At 43.1% G+C, this 18,681-nt stretch overlaps 1 protein-coding gene across 8 annotated transcripts; it reads left to right on the plus strand.

The window, feature by feature from the left end:
* Window positions 1-1,237: 1,237 nt before the first annotated feature.
* On the plus strand, window positions 1,238-18,553 carry STEAP1 (STEAP family member 1). Of its 8 annotated transcripts, none has more exons than XM_080975207.1 (6): window positions 7,236-7,586; window positions 10,207-10,419; window positions 10,657-10,763; window positions 12,719-13,225; window positions 14,790-14,954; window positions 16,660-18,553. In XM_080975207.1, exons 3-6 carry the CDS (start codon window positions 10,701-10,703, stop codon window positions 16,915-16,917), a joined length of 993 nt encoding a protein of 330 aa, XP_080831333.1. In that variant the 5' UTR covers window positions 7,236-7,586; window positions 10,207-10,419; window positions 10,657-10,700; the 3' UTR covers window positions 16,918-18,553. The 8 variants fall into 8 exon arrangements, with proteins under 8 accessions (XP_080831336.1, XP_080831338.1, XP_080831333.1 ...); XM_080975208.1 differs by having other exon boundaries at window positions 10,275-10,419; XM_080975210.1 differs by lacking the exons at window positions 7,236-7,586; window positions 10,207-10,419 and adding an exon at window positions 1,238-1,259.
* The last annotated feature ends 128 nt before the right edge of the window (window positions 18,554-18,681 follow it).

Here is an 18,681-nt window from a genome sequence, read left to right on the forward strand (position 1 = left end):
GCTCCACCACTGGAAGTCTAGCATTGCTGCTCTGCCCTGTAAGTGAGCGGAGAGGACTGAAAGGGAATACAGTGGTACCTCGGGTTACAAACACCTCGGGTTACAAACACTTCAGGTTACAGACTCCACTAACCCGGAAGTAGTACCTCGGGTTAAGAACTTTACCTTCGGATGAGAACAGAAATCGCATGGCGGCAGCGGGAGGCCCCATTAGCTAAAGTGGTACCTCAGGTTAAGAACAGTTTCAGGTTAAGAACGGACCTCCAGAAGTTCATAACCAGAGGTACCACTGTATATATTTGGCAATCTTCTTAGTCTGTTCTCGTAAGCCTCTGGCACATGAAGAAGGCCACTGGGAAAATCAGGCCATGGAAATGCCATCTGTGGAAAGCCAACCATGTGAATGCTGCATGCTAAGCAACTCAGACTGGCTCTTGGCGGTGGCACCAGATGGGAAAATTGCATTTGCAACTAAAGGTCCAGTTAGGCCATCTACATGCTGTCCAGCTTAAAACACAGCTAAGTCCTTCTTTTTCTCAAATCCAACAGAAGCTGGTTTGGTAGGAAACCCATCGAAACATAGTATGTCATAAGAAACAACAGGATAAAAAATATTTTAAGTATTGAAATGGAATTAGGAAATTGATGTGACATTGAGCAGCAAACAAGGGAGGAAAGAGAAACATCAACGTTGTGGGGTGGGAAGTCAACTTTTAAATTTGTATTAAATTTGAATTAATTTGATGTTAATTTATTAGAATTTTTGAAAAGCAATAAAAATTAATTAGAAAAGAAATAAACAGCAGGATAAACATGGGTTGTGGGTGGCTAATCGTGTGTGTACACCGCTTCCCTAACCAGCAGGGGGCATATACTAGATGCAGAGTAAACAGGAGTGTGTACACCATGGGTAGGCAAACTAAGGCCCAAGGGCTGGATCCAGCCCAATCACCTTCTAAATCCAGCCTGCGGGCAGTCCAGGAATCAGTGTGTTTTTACATGATTAGAAAGTGTCCTTTTATTTAAAATGCATCTCTGGGTTATTTGTGGGGCCTGCCTGGTGTTTTTACATGAGTAGAATTTGTGCTTTTATTTAAAATGCATATCTGGGTTATTTATGAGGCATAGGAATTTGTTCATATTTTTTTTCAAAATATAGTCCGGCCCCACACAAGGTCTGAGGGACAGCGGACCGGCCCCCTGCTGAAAAAGTTCGCTGACCCCTGGTGTACACAGCCTTAGTCCATTACGATACTGAGGTAGCTTGTTTTACATTTTTGACTTGTTTATTTATATTATCTTCCGGTAATTTTAAAAAGATTTGTTGAAGTTTTCCCCCCTTTTCATACTATATACAAGCCGTATGCGATCCCTTTGATTTCTCTGTGCTTTAATATATAAGACACTTCTCCATCAGCATTCAAAAGTCATGAAAATATTGCAGCTTGCAGCATCGGCAGATAAGATGTGACAGCTAGGATATACAGGGAGAAACATGTTATTAACCCCTCTTCCTGCCCCATCCCCATTTACAGCAAAAGTGGAATAACAAGGCTGTAAATCAGTGCTGAGCAAAACAAAGGAAAGGGAAAGGAAATAAACATAAATCAAAATAAATACAGACCCACATACATCTATAATATATATTCTAGACCCCACAGTATCAGTTTTAAACATCTGAGATAAAGATGGAAGATGTATGGGAGAGAGGGAAGCACTTCAGATTTGACAGGGCCATTAATTTGTTTGTAGCTATAGGAAGCCCTTGTAACAAAAATCCACACCCACCCACTCTGAAAAACTCCATATTTCTGCCCAAATAATTCTCCATCCCTAAGTTTCTGTATTAGCCCTCACACAGACAGAATGATGTGTTTCTTATCACACAGAGTGTCTCAGAGGGAAGAAAGAAGCCTCTTACACCTTTTAAAGTCCTAAAACCTCCTGCCAAAAATAAAAGTGATGTTTACAACTTCTCTGACAAGGAACCAAAGGTTTTTAAGTGTTATTCATCTCATCTTCCTCCATACACCCTTTTAGTGCTTTTGTTTAGAGAACTCTTCACCGTCTATCTCAATTTAAAGAATGAGGTACGATGCTATTTTTTTCTAGAAAAAGAGGTGCCAGAACTCACCATGAACGCCTTCCTTGTTCTCTTATAACCTGAGAGGTGCCGGTACTCAGTTCTAGGGATTTCCGGCTTTAAAAAAGCCCTGGGTACACATTGCTTCGAATCCACATTGTAAAGTCCCATGTTGATGCACCTATAGATTGTAAAATGAGCTGCATGGACATGACAGGGTAAAGTCTAGGTGGCAGTGTCTGGTTAGTAGACTTTGGGAATATACTTTCCTGCTCACAAGAGCCCATAATTTCAAGCGTCCTCAGCTTCAAAGCTAGGCAGAACCTAAGAGGGTGGTAGCGGCCGGTATTACAGAGGCCTGGCTCCCCTAAGCGCCTGGCCTGGCCATTACATCCTTCCAGATGCTTTCAAATTTGCCAGCAGTTTTTCCCTTCTGTGCAAAGATGGTTTGCCTGCGCATCATTCCACTCTGAGCATTTCTTCATCCGGGTGACTGAATTCAGTAAGGCGTACTCCCCAGGTAAGCTTGCACAGGGATTTCAGTTTTGTTGCCTTTTAATTGTTTTATCAGAATAATCTGTCTACTACACAGTGGATGGAGTGGTGAGTTGACCCAATATACACCTGAGGCAGAGGTCACCAACACGGTGCCTTTGGGGCGCCACAAAAGATCTCAGGAAATGTCCCCTCAAAAATCCACAAGAGCCCGTTCTTCCTGATCACTTCCTGTTTGCACTGGCTCAGCCTCTTCCACATTGAACACACATCCTTAAACATGCCCACATTTCATTGGTTTGGACACCAACCCTTCCTTCTGAATAGAGGCATAAACGACTGCTCTCTGTGAATGCAGTGGTGGCTGATTTGGGTGCCTTCTTTCCATTTATGATGTGGGGGTGGGGTGGAGCACACCAGCACCCTTTTGTGTTCCAGTCGCCTTTTTCAATCCTTGTAGTTGTGGCGGTCATTTTGTGCTGTGCCACACCCCACAGCCGCCTTTTTGTGACTGGAGACCATTGCAGTTTGCCACTGGTTTAAAATAGATTGGCGACCCTGAGGACAAACTGACATGTGATCCAAAACACAAGAGAGGGCAACTCCTTTTAAGGTGCCTTTTGGCACCTTAAAGATTAATGGCTTTACTTCACTCACAGGTTTGTGGGTTAGAGCCTCTTCTCTCTCTCTGAATTCAGTTGCTTCAGCAAATATGATTCCCTGGCCAGTCTTCATTTTTCTTGTATTGAGGTGGAGATGTATTTTATTCATATTTTGAACTGCCCTTTGACTAAGCTCCACCAACAGACAAACAAATATCAACTCACTATATTTATCTACACGCAACTAGAAAGTCTCAAATTCTTTTAAGTCTTCAAACACAAAAGAACAACAACAAACAACAATACTTGATCAAGCAAGATAGGCATTAATTTTGTTGTGGAAAATTTTGTCACCCTGGCTCCCTGCAAGGATGACTAGTAGATAAATAACCCAATCTGCTTATTTTTATTTTTCAAAGTAATGCTAAGTCAGCAGGTCGTGGCACAGATGGTAGGAAGAGCAGACCTGTGGAAGGGCGGAGTCATCTGTCTCCACAGAATTACCCATTCTTTCCAACTTCCACAACAGGCCTAGTGAACAGGAAGCCTGGGATAGTTCAGCTGATAGAGCATGAGACTCTTAATCCCCTGGTTGTGGGCTTGAGCCCCACATTGGGCAAAAGATTCCTGCATTGCATAGGGTTAGACTAGATGACCCTCGTGGTCCCTTCCAACTCTACAATTCTATGATTCGTTGCTCCACAATGTCCCATTGCTGCTGTGGGCATCACCCTCCCTTTGGCCATGCCTTTATTGTATTGGTTTTTCTTTTCCCCAACCCCCCCCCCCGAAAGTCCACATGGGGCTGAAAAGAGTTCTGATTCTATAGTATTCTAGCTCACTATTTGGGTCCACAAGACTCAAATCTTCATTGTTGTTTCCTGGAGGTTTTGCCTCTTTTCAGAGTTGGTGTTTGTTTTTATTTTCATTCTGCAAACCTCACAAGTAAGTAGGTATTTCCCTTGTGTTTATTTGTTGGCGTCATTCTCCAAGAAGCTAGTGGTGGAATACATGGCTCTCCCTCTCTCATTTAATCCCAACAACAACCCTGTAAGGTAGGGTATGTTGAGGCAGTGGCTGGCCCAAAGTCAGCCAGTGAGCTTCACAGCCCAGTGACGATTTGAAGCCTAGTCTCCCAGGTCTAACTACTACACCACACTGGATCTTGTTCCCCAGAGGCCCTGCTTTGCTGGCCCCATTTATCAGCATCTGGGGTCACACATACCCCATATGTATATATGTGTGTGTGTGTGTGTGTGTGTGTGGTGTGAACGCTCCCCGTGCTCCTCCTGTGGCTGGAAAAGGGTTAGTTCAACCTCCGGTTTGCTAGTAAAACTAAATTACTGTGTCATGAAATGACACATGTCTAAAAAGCATGTCACCATGAAAAGTTTGGTATACGTGGTTTCCCACAGAATCCTAGGAATTGTAGTTTACCCCTCACTAAACTACAATTCCCAGCAGCCTTAAACTACAGTTCCCAAGATACTGTGGGAGTAAACCATACTGTGTTGTGTGCTGGTAATCCACTCACTGTTTTTTTTTGTTTTTTTTAAAATGATATTTATTGAAAAAAAAATTAGAATTACAAAAGAAAACAAAGTAGAAAAAGAGAAAGAAAAAACAAACCACATCAAACAATACAAATTAATAAAAATCAAAATCAAAAAATATACCACAAACATTTAAAAACAAATCCAATATTCTCAAATCCTTAACTGTCATTACCTTCTTTCTTTGACCTCCTCCTCCTCCCTTTTTTTGTATCCTAGTTGTTAATTGTCGCAGCAAATCCTTTCCATATTTCATAATATTCTGTCATTACATTACCTTAATCTATTTTAATCTTATCTTACTATAAAAAAACCTTAAAACTTAAATCTTATTTTTACCAATTTCTCATAACCATAATATTCTTACATAATTCTTTAAATATTTTTGCTAAAGCCAAATAATTTCATTCCAACATTTTTCTAACATTCATCAATTTTATAAAAGAATCCTAATGAAAAAAATAAAAAAAAAATCCAATCTTCATCCAGCGTCTCTTCCTCCTGGTCCCGGGTTTTGTCAGTCCTCTCTATCCCATCAGTCTAGCGCATTAACCTGGTAATCTTATATCCGAGGCCCTTAAGTCCCTTCCATGTCCCTTCCGCGGCTCTTCTTCATATTTATAGCTGTATTTTCCTTTGTCTCCTGCTCCTTTCACTCGTGGGAACTCCAGCTTAACAATGTCTTTGACCCTTCTCGACAAATCAGCCCCTTTTCCATAGTCCACACTAAACTCCATGTGGTATTTAAGAACATGTTTCAAAGTCCCTCCAAATTTAAGAGCCCCCACTACCCCAAACATCTCACGGCCCATTACCAGACTTGAAAAGTCCAAACATCCCTGCGTAGGGGGGTCTATCCAAACCCCCATTTCCAAACCAAGCCAAACTTTATCTTTCCAAATCTGGCTTTTTCCAAGTTCATTTGTCAAATCCAAGAACTCATGTTCCTGCTGGGCCGCAGCTCCCTCCATCTCTGGCGCCCGAGGTTCAGCAACATCCTCTTCCCTCATCTGTTCTGTCAGGGCACACTCCTGATTTGATTCCTGGGTGGGCTCCATATAATTTCCCACTGCCTGTTCAAAATTTCTGATCGCATCAGTCATCAAGTCCGTCTTCTCATGTAGCTGTTCCAGTAGGGCACTTGTTTTACAGAGAGCACACAGCAGAGCTTCTGAATACATTGTCCTGCAAGGTCAGAAGTCTATTCCCACGATCGTAATCTGTAGCAGCTGCAAGCTCCCCGATTCAGAATTGGTTACAGTTTCACAGGCTCCCTCTAGGGGGAAAACTTCTATTTGTTCTTTTCTTTTAAAGACAGATCTAACAACAAAGTTTCCTTTTCGGATATTTTGTCAATATTTGTTCCTTTAAATGCGAAAGGGAGCAATGGAATCACTATGTTTCTCTTCTTTTAGCTATCTGTCAAAAACGTTTGTCTCTGGTCAATGAGCTTCAAAAAAGTCAGTCCTGACACCCCGCTCCAGGATCAAGACGGTGGAAAGTTACTTTGCTTTACACTCACTTCTGCAGGTTTAAACAGTCCGAAAAAAATCCCCCCTCTTCTCCTGCTTCCGAAGGGGGTTCAACAATTTTAAATGGTGAAAGTTAATCCTTTACAAGCGATTTTCTGAACTCTAGTTTGCCATGTCTTTGCTTTAATCTATCTACAAAGAAACGGAAGGCTGACTTCCTGTTTAGACCTTCCCGTTTCAGTACCAAATTGAAATAAACTTTTAAGTCCAATTTTCCTTTCTGCTTGCAATTCCTTATTTAGAGTCCAATTGTCCGAAATTTAAGTACTCACGGTGATTGTTTTAAAAGCCAAATTGTCCCAGGAAAAAGGCAGCGCTCTCCGGCAACAGCTGTGTGGCTTCGCTCCACGGAAGAAGCAGTTGACTCTCAGCACCGCGCCACTTCCCCCTCTTCACTTCGGAGCCCGTTAGTGGGTTCCTTTGCGGGTTGGGAGGGCGCTAAAGGTGCCCGCCGAGTCCCATGGTCACAGGCTTCATCCGCCTGTGATTTTTGAAAGGGTCCCCGCTTCGCCGTAGCGGAAAAGACCGGTTTCCTGTGGAGCTGGTCCCTCCAGATCAGAGGGAATCCGCCATTACTGATGGCGCCACCCCGGAAGTCCCACTCACTGGTGATCCTATATGCTGACTAGTCTAGGAAAGTGTAGGCTACAAACATGTGTCCACATTGTGAAGCTGGAAGGGACCACATATATCACCTAGTGTTCTAGTCCAACCCCCTGTAATGCAGGCTTTTTTTTGCCCGAGGTGGGGCTTGAAAACTACGACCCTGCGATTAGTACAGACTTCTTGCGCCTACGTGCAGCACGCCGCGCGACAGCAGCAGCGCGATCCTATGAGTAACTACCTAGAAATAAACCCATTCTGCTGCATGGGACTCACTCCCAGCAAAATGAGCAAATGCGACTGCAGCCTAAAGTCTGTTCATACTATTTCACAGTAGGACGGGGGGCGGGTTGCAAGTGCTTGGAGTCGTGTGCCGGGGCGCGGCTTACGGACACTTGGCAGCCAAATGCAGACGGTGAGGGCGCCGACATCTTTACGCCAAGCGCAACAGTTTACAAGAGTGATTCGCCCCCCCCCCCACCCCTTTAAGCAAACAACACAACTTTGGCCGGCGACTCCCTGCAAGATCCGCCGGCTCCTGAGGCGAAGGAAAGGCGGAGCCGACCAGGCAGGGAGAGATGCCGAAGGCGGGGCTGCCAAGGGCGGGGTAGGCGGCTGCATGTCGAGCGGGCTCCGCAGAGGAGCCGCTAGTCTGGGTCTCTCCGCGTGCTAGTTCGGGATCGCGTCGCCCCGGGCCCCGAGACGGAGAAAAGTTGTTGTAAGTAGCGCCGAGAAGTCCCCGAGCTTTCGGAACAACCCCTCCTTCTCCGGGGGAGGGCGGGATGTCAGTGGGAGGCGGGCCGGCTAGCCAAATATTTGCGGAGCCCGGGAAGGCGCCGTGAGATTCCGAGCCCCTCTCTCCGGACAGCGAGCTCCGCTTTCCAAGCACGGCCGGCTCTCGCCTCCTCCAGCAGCCTTCCCTTCTTTTCCGCTCGTTTCCCCGCCACCCCGCGGTGCAAACGAGATTCCATTAATGCCTTAATAAATAAACGAAACCGTGACGGCAACAAGGGGCGATAGGTGGGCAGTGACGGGCTTCTTCTGTACGTCATAAGGTACAGCATATCCTCGAAAGGGGGTTGGGGGAGAGGTGTTTGCTTTTGTACACGTCTACGAGAAGCACGCGCCTCCTGGCCAAAACTTTATTGGGCTTTGCAGGGCAGGCTTTAAATCAGGCTTCTACAGGGTTTGCCAAGAAAGCAAAAGTAATTGTGCTCAACGGGACCTGCCACGAAACGTCATAGTTCGGAGTGAGTGAGTGAATGAATGAATGACTCTTTATTTGCGTCAGCTATCGGCAATAGCAATAAAACAACAATACGATATACAAAGAATAGAAATAAAAAGTCAATTATATAAAATACATTTTAGAGTTTTGAATCAATAGTCAAATAGTGGATCTTATTCTGATTGCCCCAGCTAAAAACCTTGGTGGTTTGGAGTGCTTTTGATCAGGGTGCCAGCCAACTAGCTATATACCCTTTTCGAGGACACTCCATTCCAGCCCATCTTTGTCATGATTTCTGCTCCAAGCTCCCAACAGACGCTCAGATGTTCTCTAGCCACTGAACACAAAAAATCCTCAACAACTGTTTTGGTTACCCCCACTTCTTAAAAGTACCCCCATTTATTGCAACCCTTGGGGTGTCTTGAAGTCTACCACGGTGTACCTCCATTTTGTGCTTGGATGTGTCTTTCCGACTACATAAGAATCAGTGCTTGGAGCTTGCTATGAGCACATAGAAGAGAAGAAGAGTTTGGATTTGATATCCCACTTTATCACTACCCGAAGGAGTCTCAAAGCGGCTAACATTTTCCTTTCCCTTCCTCCCCCACAACAAACACTCTGGGGCTGAGAGACTTCAGAGAAGTGTGACTAGCCCAAGGTCACCCAGCAGCTGCATGTGGAGGAGTGGAGACACGAACCCAGTTCCCCAGATTATGAGTCTACTGCTCTTAACCACTACACCACACTGGCTCTCCACATAGATATTTATGTTACAACATCACTCTTGGCATATGAGCAAAGCCAGGCTTATTGCTAGACAAGTCTTGGTGGTTGCCTAGAGCAGTCCTTTTGCTGCATCAGCAGGAGGAGAGGAAGGAATAGCTTCTACTGTTGAGGAATAGTAGAGAGGAAGGAAACAGCCAAGGGGCGAGAGGAGATACAGTTAAAGGCAGCATGAGAAAAAGCATATTGGAAAATAGTATGTCTGCTGCTTGTTGAATAGTGGGGATGGACAGACCTCCTTTGGCAGGGCATTCCCGTGTCTTGTGGCACCATTGCCCCAAAGGCCTTGTGTAATATGCTCACCTGCAGTACTTCAAATAACCATGGTACATAGAGCAGGGCACCTATAGACAGTCTGGACTTTTGGACAGACTTGTACAGGTAGATGCAGTTCTTAAGATACTCTGGTCCTGGGCCATAAGGCAGGGGCAGAGGATCCTCCCCCCCCCCACCTGGCAGGAGCCATGTTTACTTGTGGGCAGACAGGTGGTGGGAAAGGTTAGAGGGGAAAGTAGGCATGGCCAAAGGCAAATGTGGGCAGGGCAGATGATATACCATAGCTTGAAAAAGGTAAGAATCTCATTTGGGAAAGTCAGAGGTTTCTAGCCCTGTACATGTTCACTTCCTGATCAAGGGTGCTGGGACAGAGGCGGAGCTAGCTGCTCCGGCACCCGCACCCAGAGGGCGGCGCCCACGCAGCGAGCGTCCCTGGTGGGGGCGGCACTGCAATGTCAACCCCCCTCAGGGATGACAACCCGGGGGTGCACCCCCCTTCCTCTGCCACTGTCCAGGGGCTGTGTAAAACAACTGTGACACCAAGGAAGTGTGCTTTAACCTCACTGCAGATTCTTGTTTTGGTCATTTTCTATAGTGAACAGAGTTTCTTTAATTGCTTTACTCAACAGCCTTAAACAGCTACCAAGAGAGTTTTTGAAACTGAATTTATCCCTAGCAACATTTTTTTGCCTGTTAACATCTGCGTAGAGTGAGGCAAGATCATGATGTCGACACTTCTGTAAAGTGTCTGGTACACCAGTCTGAAGATACCGCTTGCTTAAGCTGTCTGGGTTTGTTTTACAAAACATAGACCCTGGCATCATGCCTCTTGGTCTTTTATGATAGCTGTAATCTGGGATACACAGAAATCTGTCTCTCTCCCCCCCCCCCTTTTTTTTTTAATCATGCCCATGTGAGGAAGATAGGCCAAGACTAACAGATACCTTCGAGTGGAGATTCTATTTCATTCCTTTGTTTCTCTTGTCACCTTGGTAAAGTCTGCTCCCTTCAAGTACAATAGAAGCAAGAAATATTTTCTTTTATTTTCAAGCCTTTATTCTCTCTTCTGGAGTTGTGGGAAAATAAGAGGATTCCATCAGCTCATGCTCATTTGTTTAGCCCTGCCATATGTGATTCATGCAGAAAATTAAACCCAAGTAGAACAATAAGAAGTAGATTGAAGATGTTAAGAACCCTACAGCTTTTGGAGCCGCAGTTTGGGTGTTTGTGAAGGGGGCTGTTTATGAAACAGCTTAAAGATCATGTGGGTCATTGTTGGGTCTCAAAAATACTTGTGTAGAATTCAGATCATTTCACTTATAAAACCTGTGTACTTTTAATTCTCAGATTTGTGTGACAAGACAAAATCTATAAAAGTCCCCAGGTTCATCAAGGCTAACTCAAGACAGTGCATTTGATTGCTTATGTGTATTTCTAAAGTACCAACTGCATATGCATAGCATGATACAAATAAATGGACCATGTGAAAATTGTCTTGCAGAGATCCTCTTGCCTTAGGGCACAGGACAGTCATTGGTCAAGAACATGGAACAGAATGAAGATCAGAAAATGAATCCTGAAAGAACTTGGGAGAATTTCAACAATTTGGTAATCTTTATTGTGTGTGTGTTTATTTACCGTATTTTTCGCCCTATAGGACACACTTTTCCCCCTCCAAAAATGAAGGGGAAATGTGTGTGTGTCCTATGGGGCGAATGCAGGCTTTCGCTGAAGCCTGGAGAGCGAGAGGCGTCGGTGCGCACCGACCCCTCTCGCTCTCCAGGCTTCAGGAAGCTATCCGCAAGCCTTGCGCGCCCGGCGGGAGGTCCCACCGGGCGCGCAAGGCTTGCAGGCAGCAGCCTGCAGCCCGAAGCACGGGGCGAGCTGCGGAGCCCGCCCCGTGCTTCGGCCCCCCCAAAAAACTAGGTGCGTCCCATGGGGCGGTACGTCCTATGGGGCGAAAAATACGGTATGTTACACATGCTAGGTTGGCCTTAGGCAAGGGGACATAATGACCCACTTAATCCTTCTGGTGCTCTGGCCTGCCAGATTCAAAGAGCTTTTACTCCCCAGGCTCTTTATCTGCAGCCTCCCCAGAAAATAAAGTCTATGGGAAAGTATTTCAGGCCCTTGCAAATAGTGCAACTTTATTTACAGACCATAAGCAGTGTAGGGTTATCAGGACAACCACAGCAAAACAAAATGAGACATGGAGACAAATGGTACCTTTTTAAAATGGGAGCATAACAGCGCAATCCAATTCATGCCTACTCAAAAGTAAATCCTATGGAATTTAAAGGGTTACGATTGCAGCCTCAATCTGTAAACAATTAAAATTGCTAAAATTAAAATTGCTAAAAATACAGAAATTTCAACTCAAAACATGTGACATTTAATAATTGCGATCTAGTTTTGATGACTACAGCAAGGAACTTGGCTATATCTTCTGTTACCTTAGAGTTGGAATCTGACCTTACTTGTCATTCATCTGAATTTCCCAAGTGTAGGGAAAGTGCTAGGAAAATGAAATGGGGACATATAGTCATATAAGCTTCAAGAGAACAGCTTTAGCAAGGACAAACACTTAGGTGCCAAGGCAGCCCAGTAAATTGCCCTTCCTAATGCTGAGTAGTTGGTAATGTGTAAACAACATTTCACATGACTCTAAACTGTAATAGAATTGTCACAAGTTCTACTCTCAACATTTATATATATCTAGAGAGAGAGAGATCTTCTTGTCCCTCGGTGTGTGTATGCCACACTTTGCAACTGAATTTCCCACTTGGTGTACCTCATGAACTGTGCTCTAGCAACAGAGGTTTATGCCATAATCAAATTTGCTAGCCTTTAGGGTGCCCCAAGGCTCTCTCCTTTGTTTTTGCTACGGCAAACTAACATGGCTGCTGCTTTGAAAATTGGTAATGGAAAGAACTATCTCTATCATCATGTAAAAGAGCGAATTTGAGCAGGCACAGCTTTTTCTCATGATTTCAGTTATACCTTGACGGAAGCAGCACCTGCTGTGAAATACATCCCGGTATGGAAGCCCTGCCTGTATAGATACAGCAACCCTACTCCTCTCTTTTTGCTGATATGTCCACCTCCAAACCACAGATCAAGGGATCTGCAATGGTCCAGGAGATGAAAACGACATTACTGTGCCTTTTTGTATTTCACACAAGAATAAATGTGTTGTAAAGACTAGAGATTACATTCCGTTCCCATTTACATGTTTTGAATTGCATTTCCTTCCCACCTCTTCACAAAGGGTTGATGAAGAAATGTAATCTGTGGAGGTGGCTCCCTTCTGGGAATAAACCTTGGTGCCTAAAAATCATCAGTGAAAATCATGGCTCTGCAATGGAACCAGCCTTAAGTTGCTTCAGTTCATTATTGATATTTTAGTTACATTTTGCATCCTAAAACCTCGTGCACAATTAGAACAGTTTCAGATAAGAGTATATATGAGTCCACAAAGGTCAGCAATGCAAGGAATCTACCAATACGGATAAAGTACTCTTAAATACCTCTTAGGTTTATGTATCGTATCTTCTCCTTTTCAGGTGATGGATTTACAAGTGGTTGGCACACCAGATGCTCTCCCCCATGTTCATAAAAGAATCTGTATTGATGAGTTTGACTGTCCTCCCAGTAAGCACTGCGAACACGACCTTTTCCCTAAATGGCATTTGCCGGTGAAGACAGCATTGGTACTGTCCTTGCTAACCTTTATCTACACTTTCCTAAGGGACGTCATCCATCCCCTTGTAACTAATCAAGGAAACACATTTTATAAAATCCCAATCCTGGTCATAAACAAAGTCTTACCAGTGGTTTCAATTACCCTGCTGGCTCTGGTTTATTTACCAGGAGTACTGGCTGCAGGTTTCCAGTTCCACTATGGAACCAAGTATAGACGTTTTCCACAATGGTTGGACAGATGGATGCTATCAAGGAAACAGTTTGGACTTCTTAGCTTCTTCTTTGCCTCGTTACATGCCTGCTATAGCTTGTGCTATCCAATGAGGAGATCCTACAGATACAAACTCTTGAACTGGGCATATCAACAGGTACGCCATTTTGTTTTGTCATAATGCCATTAAATCGGTTTAAGCTGATGGTGTGCTGGCATCTGGAATGCTGTGTGGGTCTCCCAGTCCCATAATGAATATTGTAGAATGATGGCCTTATACAAAAGTGTAACAGACTGCAATTCTATACAGAATTAAGTCCCGTTGAGTTCAATGGGGATTAATCCTAGGTAAGTCGGTATAGGATTGCACCTTTAAATGATTAGAAATTGTGAGTTGGAAACACCAAGGTGAGGGCTGACATAGTTAAAGTTTATAAACTTACAAATAAAGCGGAGAGAACAAATACAAAGATTTATATCCCAAAACATTTGTACCCAGGTTCATTCAATGGAACTAATTATCAGATGGTCCAGAAGAAGAAGAAATACAATTCCCCACAGCATGAATAATGTCTGGAAATCATTAACACAGGATGTTTTGATAGCTACTGCTTGCCTGACTTTTTATTTTAAGTCCTCATTATTATTTTTTAAAATCACAGATCTCTGATTTATCCATGTCTATAGCCAAAAATAATAAAATGGTAGGGATATCCAATGTGGTGCCTTCCAGATGTTGGCTCCTTAATTCCCTTTAGCCCCAGCCAGCATGGTCAGGGATTGGGAGAGCTGCAGCCTGACAACATCTGTAGAGCACTGCATTGGCTTCTCCTCATATAAATTATGCCTTCCAGAGAATTTTGGCAGATGCAGTTGTCAAGGTGAGAGAACCTGTGCCTGCTGTTGAAAGTTTCCAGATCCCAGACCTCCTTTGCACCTCAACACAGTTCTAACTGTAAATACCGAAATCACGGCAGCTCATTTCTGTATATAGGCCAATTATGCAGGTTATTTGAAAACATCTAGACTCCTTGGCTGCTCTGGCAGAGCGAAAAAACTTGCCAAGTAAGCCTACTGATTAGCTGCTTAAAATACTGCTTCTTGGTGTTGCTTACCTCTTCTTACAGTTTGCCAAAGGTTGTGTTTAGCTTTTAGATGGAATTCTGTTTGTCAGCAAATAATGCAGTCCTGCTGGGAAAAACAAGTTAAAAAGGAATTGGAACAAGTCTCCTTGGGGGTCAAAACTTTGCTGAAGTAAATACTTCTCCATCTAATTGACTTTCCTATGGTTAGGGCTGATGGCACTTTTTGGGGGGACATCAGTATAAACAATGCTGCAGTTAAAGATCTGAAATGGGACTATGCTCTAATTTGTAGCATGCACAGGTGAACAGAAAATATCAACAGAATCCCAACGTATCCTGTTTTGTGCAGCATTTTAGTTAGCTGACAATGATCTATACAAGATACAGGCTGGTTCACACACCTGGATACTTTCATCCCATCCGTGAAATGCATACAGGCTTGGATGGGGGAACTTTAGTGCCAACTGGGGTAGTTTTATTTATTTTTTAATCCCACTGTTATTCCCATGATAGCTGCAATTGCAAAAATTTTTAAAAAAATCTCTATACAGTTTGGTTCTTACTGGAGTTTCACCATGGAATCTTAAGTGTACTTGTCATTCTAACACTTCTTAAAGTGTAGTGTTCTGTCCACAGGTGAAGCAGAAAAAGGAAGATGCCTGGATTGAACACGATGTCTGGAGAATGGAGATTTATGTGTCTCTAGGAATTTTGGGGCTTGCTCTGCTGGCTGTATTGGCAGTAACGTCAATTCCATCTGTCAGCCTCTCGCTGACCTGGAGAGAGTTTCATTATATCCAGGTACACATAAACAAAACGGCATAGATTGTTCATGGCTCAGTGGTAAAACACATACTCTTTGTGATAGATTTGAGGTTCACTCTCTGGTATTGCCAATTGAGAAGATCTGAAAAACGGGGGGGGGGAGGGGACACTTCCTCCCCCCTTCTGTGATCCGACACTGGACATTTACAAATAGCTGCTGATGCGATCATATTCCCATACCACCAGATGGAAATTGATTAGAGCCAAAGATGGATCCTTGCATGAAAGAGTTTGTGTGACCAGATATTGCTGGACTACTACCCTCACCATCCCTGGCCATTGGCCATGTTGAATAGGGCTGATGGGTGTTGGGGATTCAACAATAACTGGAGTGCCACAGATTCTTGCCCATGCGGCATGTGGAGCCTTCTCCATATGTAAATCAGCTTATAAGGATGCACTTCAAGCTGTTGTTCGATGCAGCAAACTGGGACACTTGCAAGTAATTTCCCTGCTCCCATTTTGTATATGCAAAGAGCAGTGCTGAACCCACCAGGGCCAGTAGAAGGAAATTTGGCACAGCTTGCATTGGAAACAAAGGGAGAGCTAGTCAAGATACAGACCAAAGATCTCAACTCTTCCGCTATAGAATGCGGGTGGCACGAATCTCTTATCTATTAAATTCAGGCACCACACAAGAGACTTCCCCTATAACCAGGCCTTTTAGAAGTGGGTGGAATGTTTTTAATGTATTTCTTTTTCCTCTTTATTCTTATGTATCTATAGAGGGGTGTTGTCTGTCTGTTCATTTGTAAGTCGCTTTGAGTTGCTCTGGACAAGATAAAGCGACTAACAAATTGAATAAATAATAATAATGATGATGATAGTAAGAGTTTAGAAAATATAAAATCACTCTACCAGATTTCAAGTTGGCTGTGGTAGAGTTCCATTTGTCTTATGCAGACCTAAGTCTTAGAACATGGGTAGGCAAACTAAGGCCCGGGGGCCAGATCCGGCCCAATCACCTTCTAAATCCGCCCCAAGGACAGTCCGGGAATCAGCGTGTTTTTACATGAGTAGAATGTGTCCTTTTATTTAAAATGCATCTTTGGGTTATTTGTGGGGCATAGGAATTAGTTCAATTTCCCCCCCCCCCCCAAAATATAGTCCAGCCCCTCACAAGGCCTGAGAGACAGTGGACCAGCCCCCTGCTGAAAAAGTTTGCTGACCCCTGTCTTAGAAGCTCAGTGTTCTAAGCACATGAGGCAACCACCTTGCTGAAGCTAAGCAGGTTTGGTCCTGGTCAGATTCTGGATGGGTGACTGCCTGGAAACCACTTGTTTCCTTGAGTTGCATGAGCAAAGAAAGGTGGGGATATAAATATAAGGTAGATAATGTTTTGGCATAGGACTGAATATGCAGCTAAAACAACAAGGAGCATTCTTCAACAATTGCACAGAATCTTAGTTAAGCCTTCGGTGTTTTAAAATAACAAGGATTGTCGCCTTTTGAACTAATTCTTGTGCTGTAACAACTGCTTTTATCTGCAGCAATCAGCAGATGACATTTATTTCCATGCCTGCATATTATGTGCATGGAAAGCTGTTGATAAATGCACACAGGCAGATGCCCCCCCACCTGTTTGATGGAAACCCTGAATATGCAGCAGTGTGTATTATAGTTTGTTTTAATTTCCTTTCATTTTTAAAGGTTAACCTATTCTTTCTTTCTTTCTTTCTAGAGCAAGATGGGACATTTAGCTTTGCTGCTGTGCACCATTCATGCATTAGTGTTTGCATGGAATAAGTGGATTGACATAGGCCAGTTTTTATGGTATACTCCCCCTACTTTTATGATGGCAGTCATTCTTCCAATTGTGGTTCTGACTTGTAAAGGTATACTGCTTTTGCCATGCCTTAGGAAGAGACTAGAGAAGATCAGATCTGGCTATGATGCTAATGCTCTGGCAAGTAGTACACAGATAACTTCCAGACTGTAGATTTTAAATGTGCATGTACTTTGCTGGCAATATTCAGTTTTTTTTTAAAAAAAAGACCATAAGGAAACAGTCATCTTTATTTTTACATAGAGTAATCTGCACTGAGTTCAGTGAGGCTTACTTCTGGGGTGCATCGGTTAAAAGTTTTTTGGTTGTTGTTTTTCTACTGATAGGTTTTAAAATATCTTACTTCCCTATAGGTAGTTTTCTGAAAATTTACTTAACATTACAAGTTTACGTAAGCTTAGGCTAAAGTATGCATGTGGAAATTAAAATCTCAGGTGCCCCATATGTGAACTTCACTTTAAAAATACCGAAGATTTTTCAATACAAGTACAGCAATGACAACCTTCTCTTCAGGGAAACTGTGGAATAATAACACAACTATTATCACAACCGTGTTTATATTCACATCAGATCTTTAAAAAAATGCAATATAATAAATAATTCCTAACACTTTAAAATGCAAACACAGAGCTGCCTTGCCAGAAACAGCTTCTCAGTTCATTTCAGTGGCTGGAGTAGATCAGTATGTACATGCTTTTGTGCCCAGAGATCATATCTTTATTATTAACCTAATGAGATCTCCTGTGCTTAACGAGATCCAAATGCATATCTAGATAATGGGATGCACCCAGATTACTTAATAATTTAAACACCACAGAACCTTTGTAGCAAACCAAGCTCAGCCTTAAGAACATAAGGAGGCCTTGCTGGGTTTAGACCAGGATCCATGCAGTCTTGCATACTGCTCTGCAACATGCAGGATAACCTTCCCCAACATCTGGTCTTAAGGGTATATTGCTTCAATCCAAGGAGAGTTGTGTTTAGCTATCATTTCTGACAGCTGATGAAAGAGAGTTCCATGGATTTTTAGAATCCGTCTTTTAAATTCACCTGAGCTACTTGCAATCACCACATTTTTTTGCCAGTAAATTCCATAAGTTAAATACTAGGGGCTGGATACTGGGCTTCTTCCATTCCCAGGAGGGATTCCTATGCAGTGGAAATTCCTGTTGTTAGAAGGGGTGCCATTTTTGCTGTTTTTCTGCTGCAGTCTCCTGCATCACTTCCCTTGCTGTTTCAGGAGGTTCCTAACCCTCTGGAGCAGCTGTTTTCAGGCTGATGGTGAAGGAGGATTTGGCAGAAATTCCTCTTCCACTGGCAAGGGAATTCCTTGAATTGGACCCCACTCATGGGAAGGCTGATTCCCACCCGTGTCCTTTTTTTGGTCCTGGACTTCTGTGACTCAACTTTCTTGGGTGAATGCAGATTACAGTGTTGAGAGAGAGCTGATTAACCACATAAATTGTTTTATTTCACTTCTATAAAAACCAACATGTGTATTAAAGAGTATTTGACATGGTCTGGAATATGTTTTGCAATTTGATTTTTTTAGAAGACATTTTTCCATAGTGAGGTGGGGATTGAGCCCTTCGCCAACAGTAATTTGGATTCCAAAGAATTGTTTCACTTTGAGACTCTTGCCTCTATTCTGCATTTCTTAAAATTATGTTGTAAATTGAGTACTGTAAATAATAATTCAGCTATACTTGTAGAAAATGTGTGTTTTTTCACATTTACTGTATTTAAAACAATAAAACTTCTATACTCCAGCAGTTTTATATAAAACAAAGATTTGTCTGTCTTTTTAGATTGTTGTTGTTTTTTAATTGGCAGAGGCCAATAAATAGTTGACTGAAGACAGTGAGTCAGTAACAAACAAGATAAATTTACCATAGTAGACTTTCATATGTGGAAGTG

This window comes from Podarcis pityusensis (assembly GCF_964106645.2).
Source record: "Podarcis pityusensis genome assembly, chromosome: 12".
In the NCBI taxonomy this organism is placed as follows: Eukaryota; Metazoa; Chordata; class Lepidosauria; order Squamata; family Lacertidae; genus Podarcis; species Podarcis pityusensis.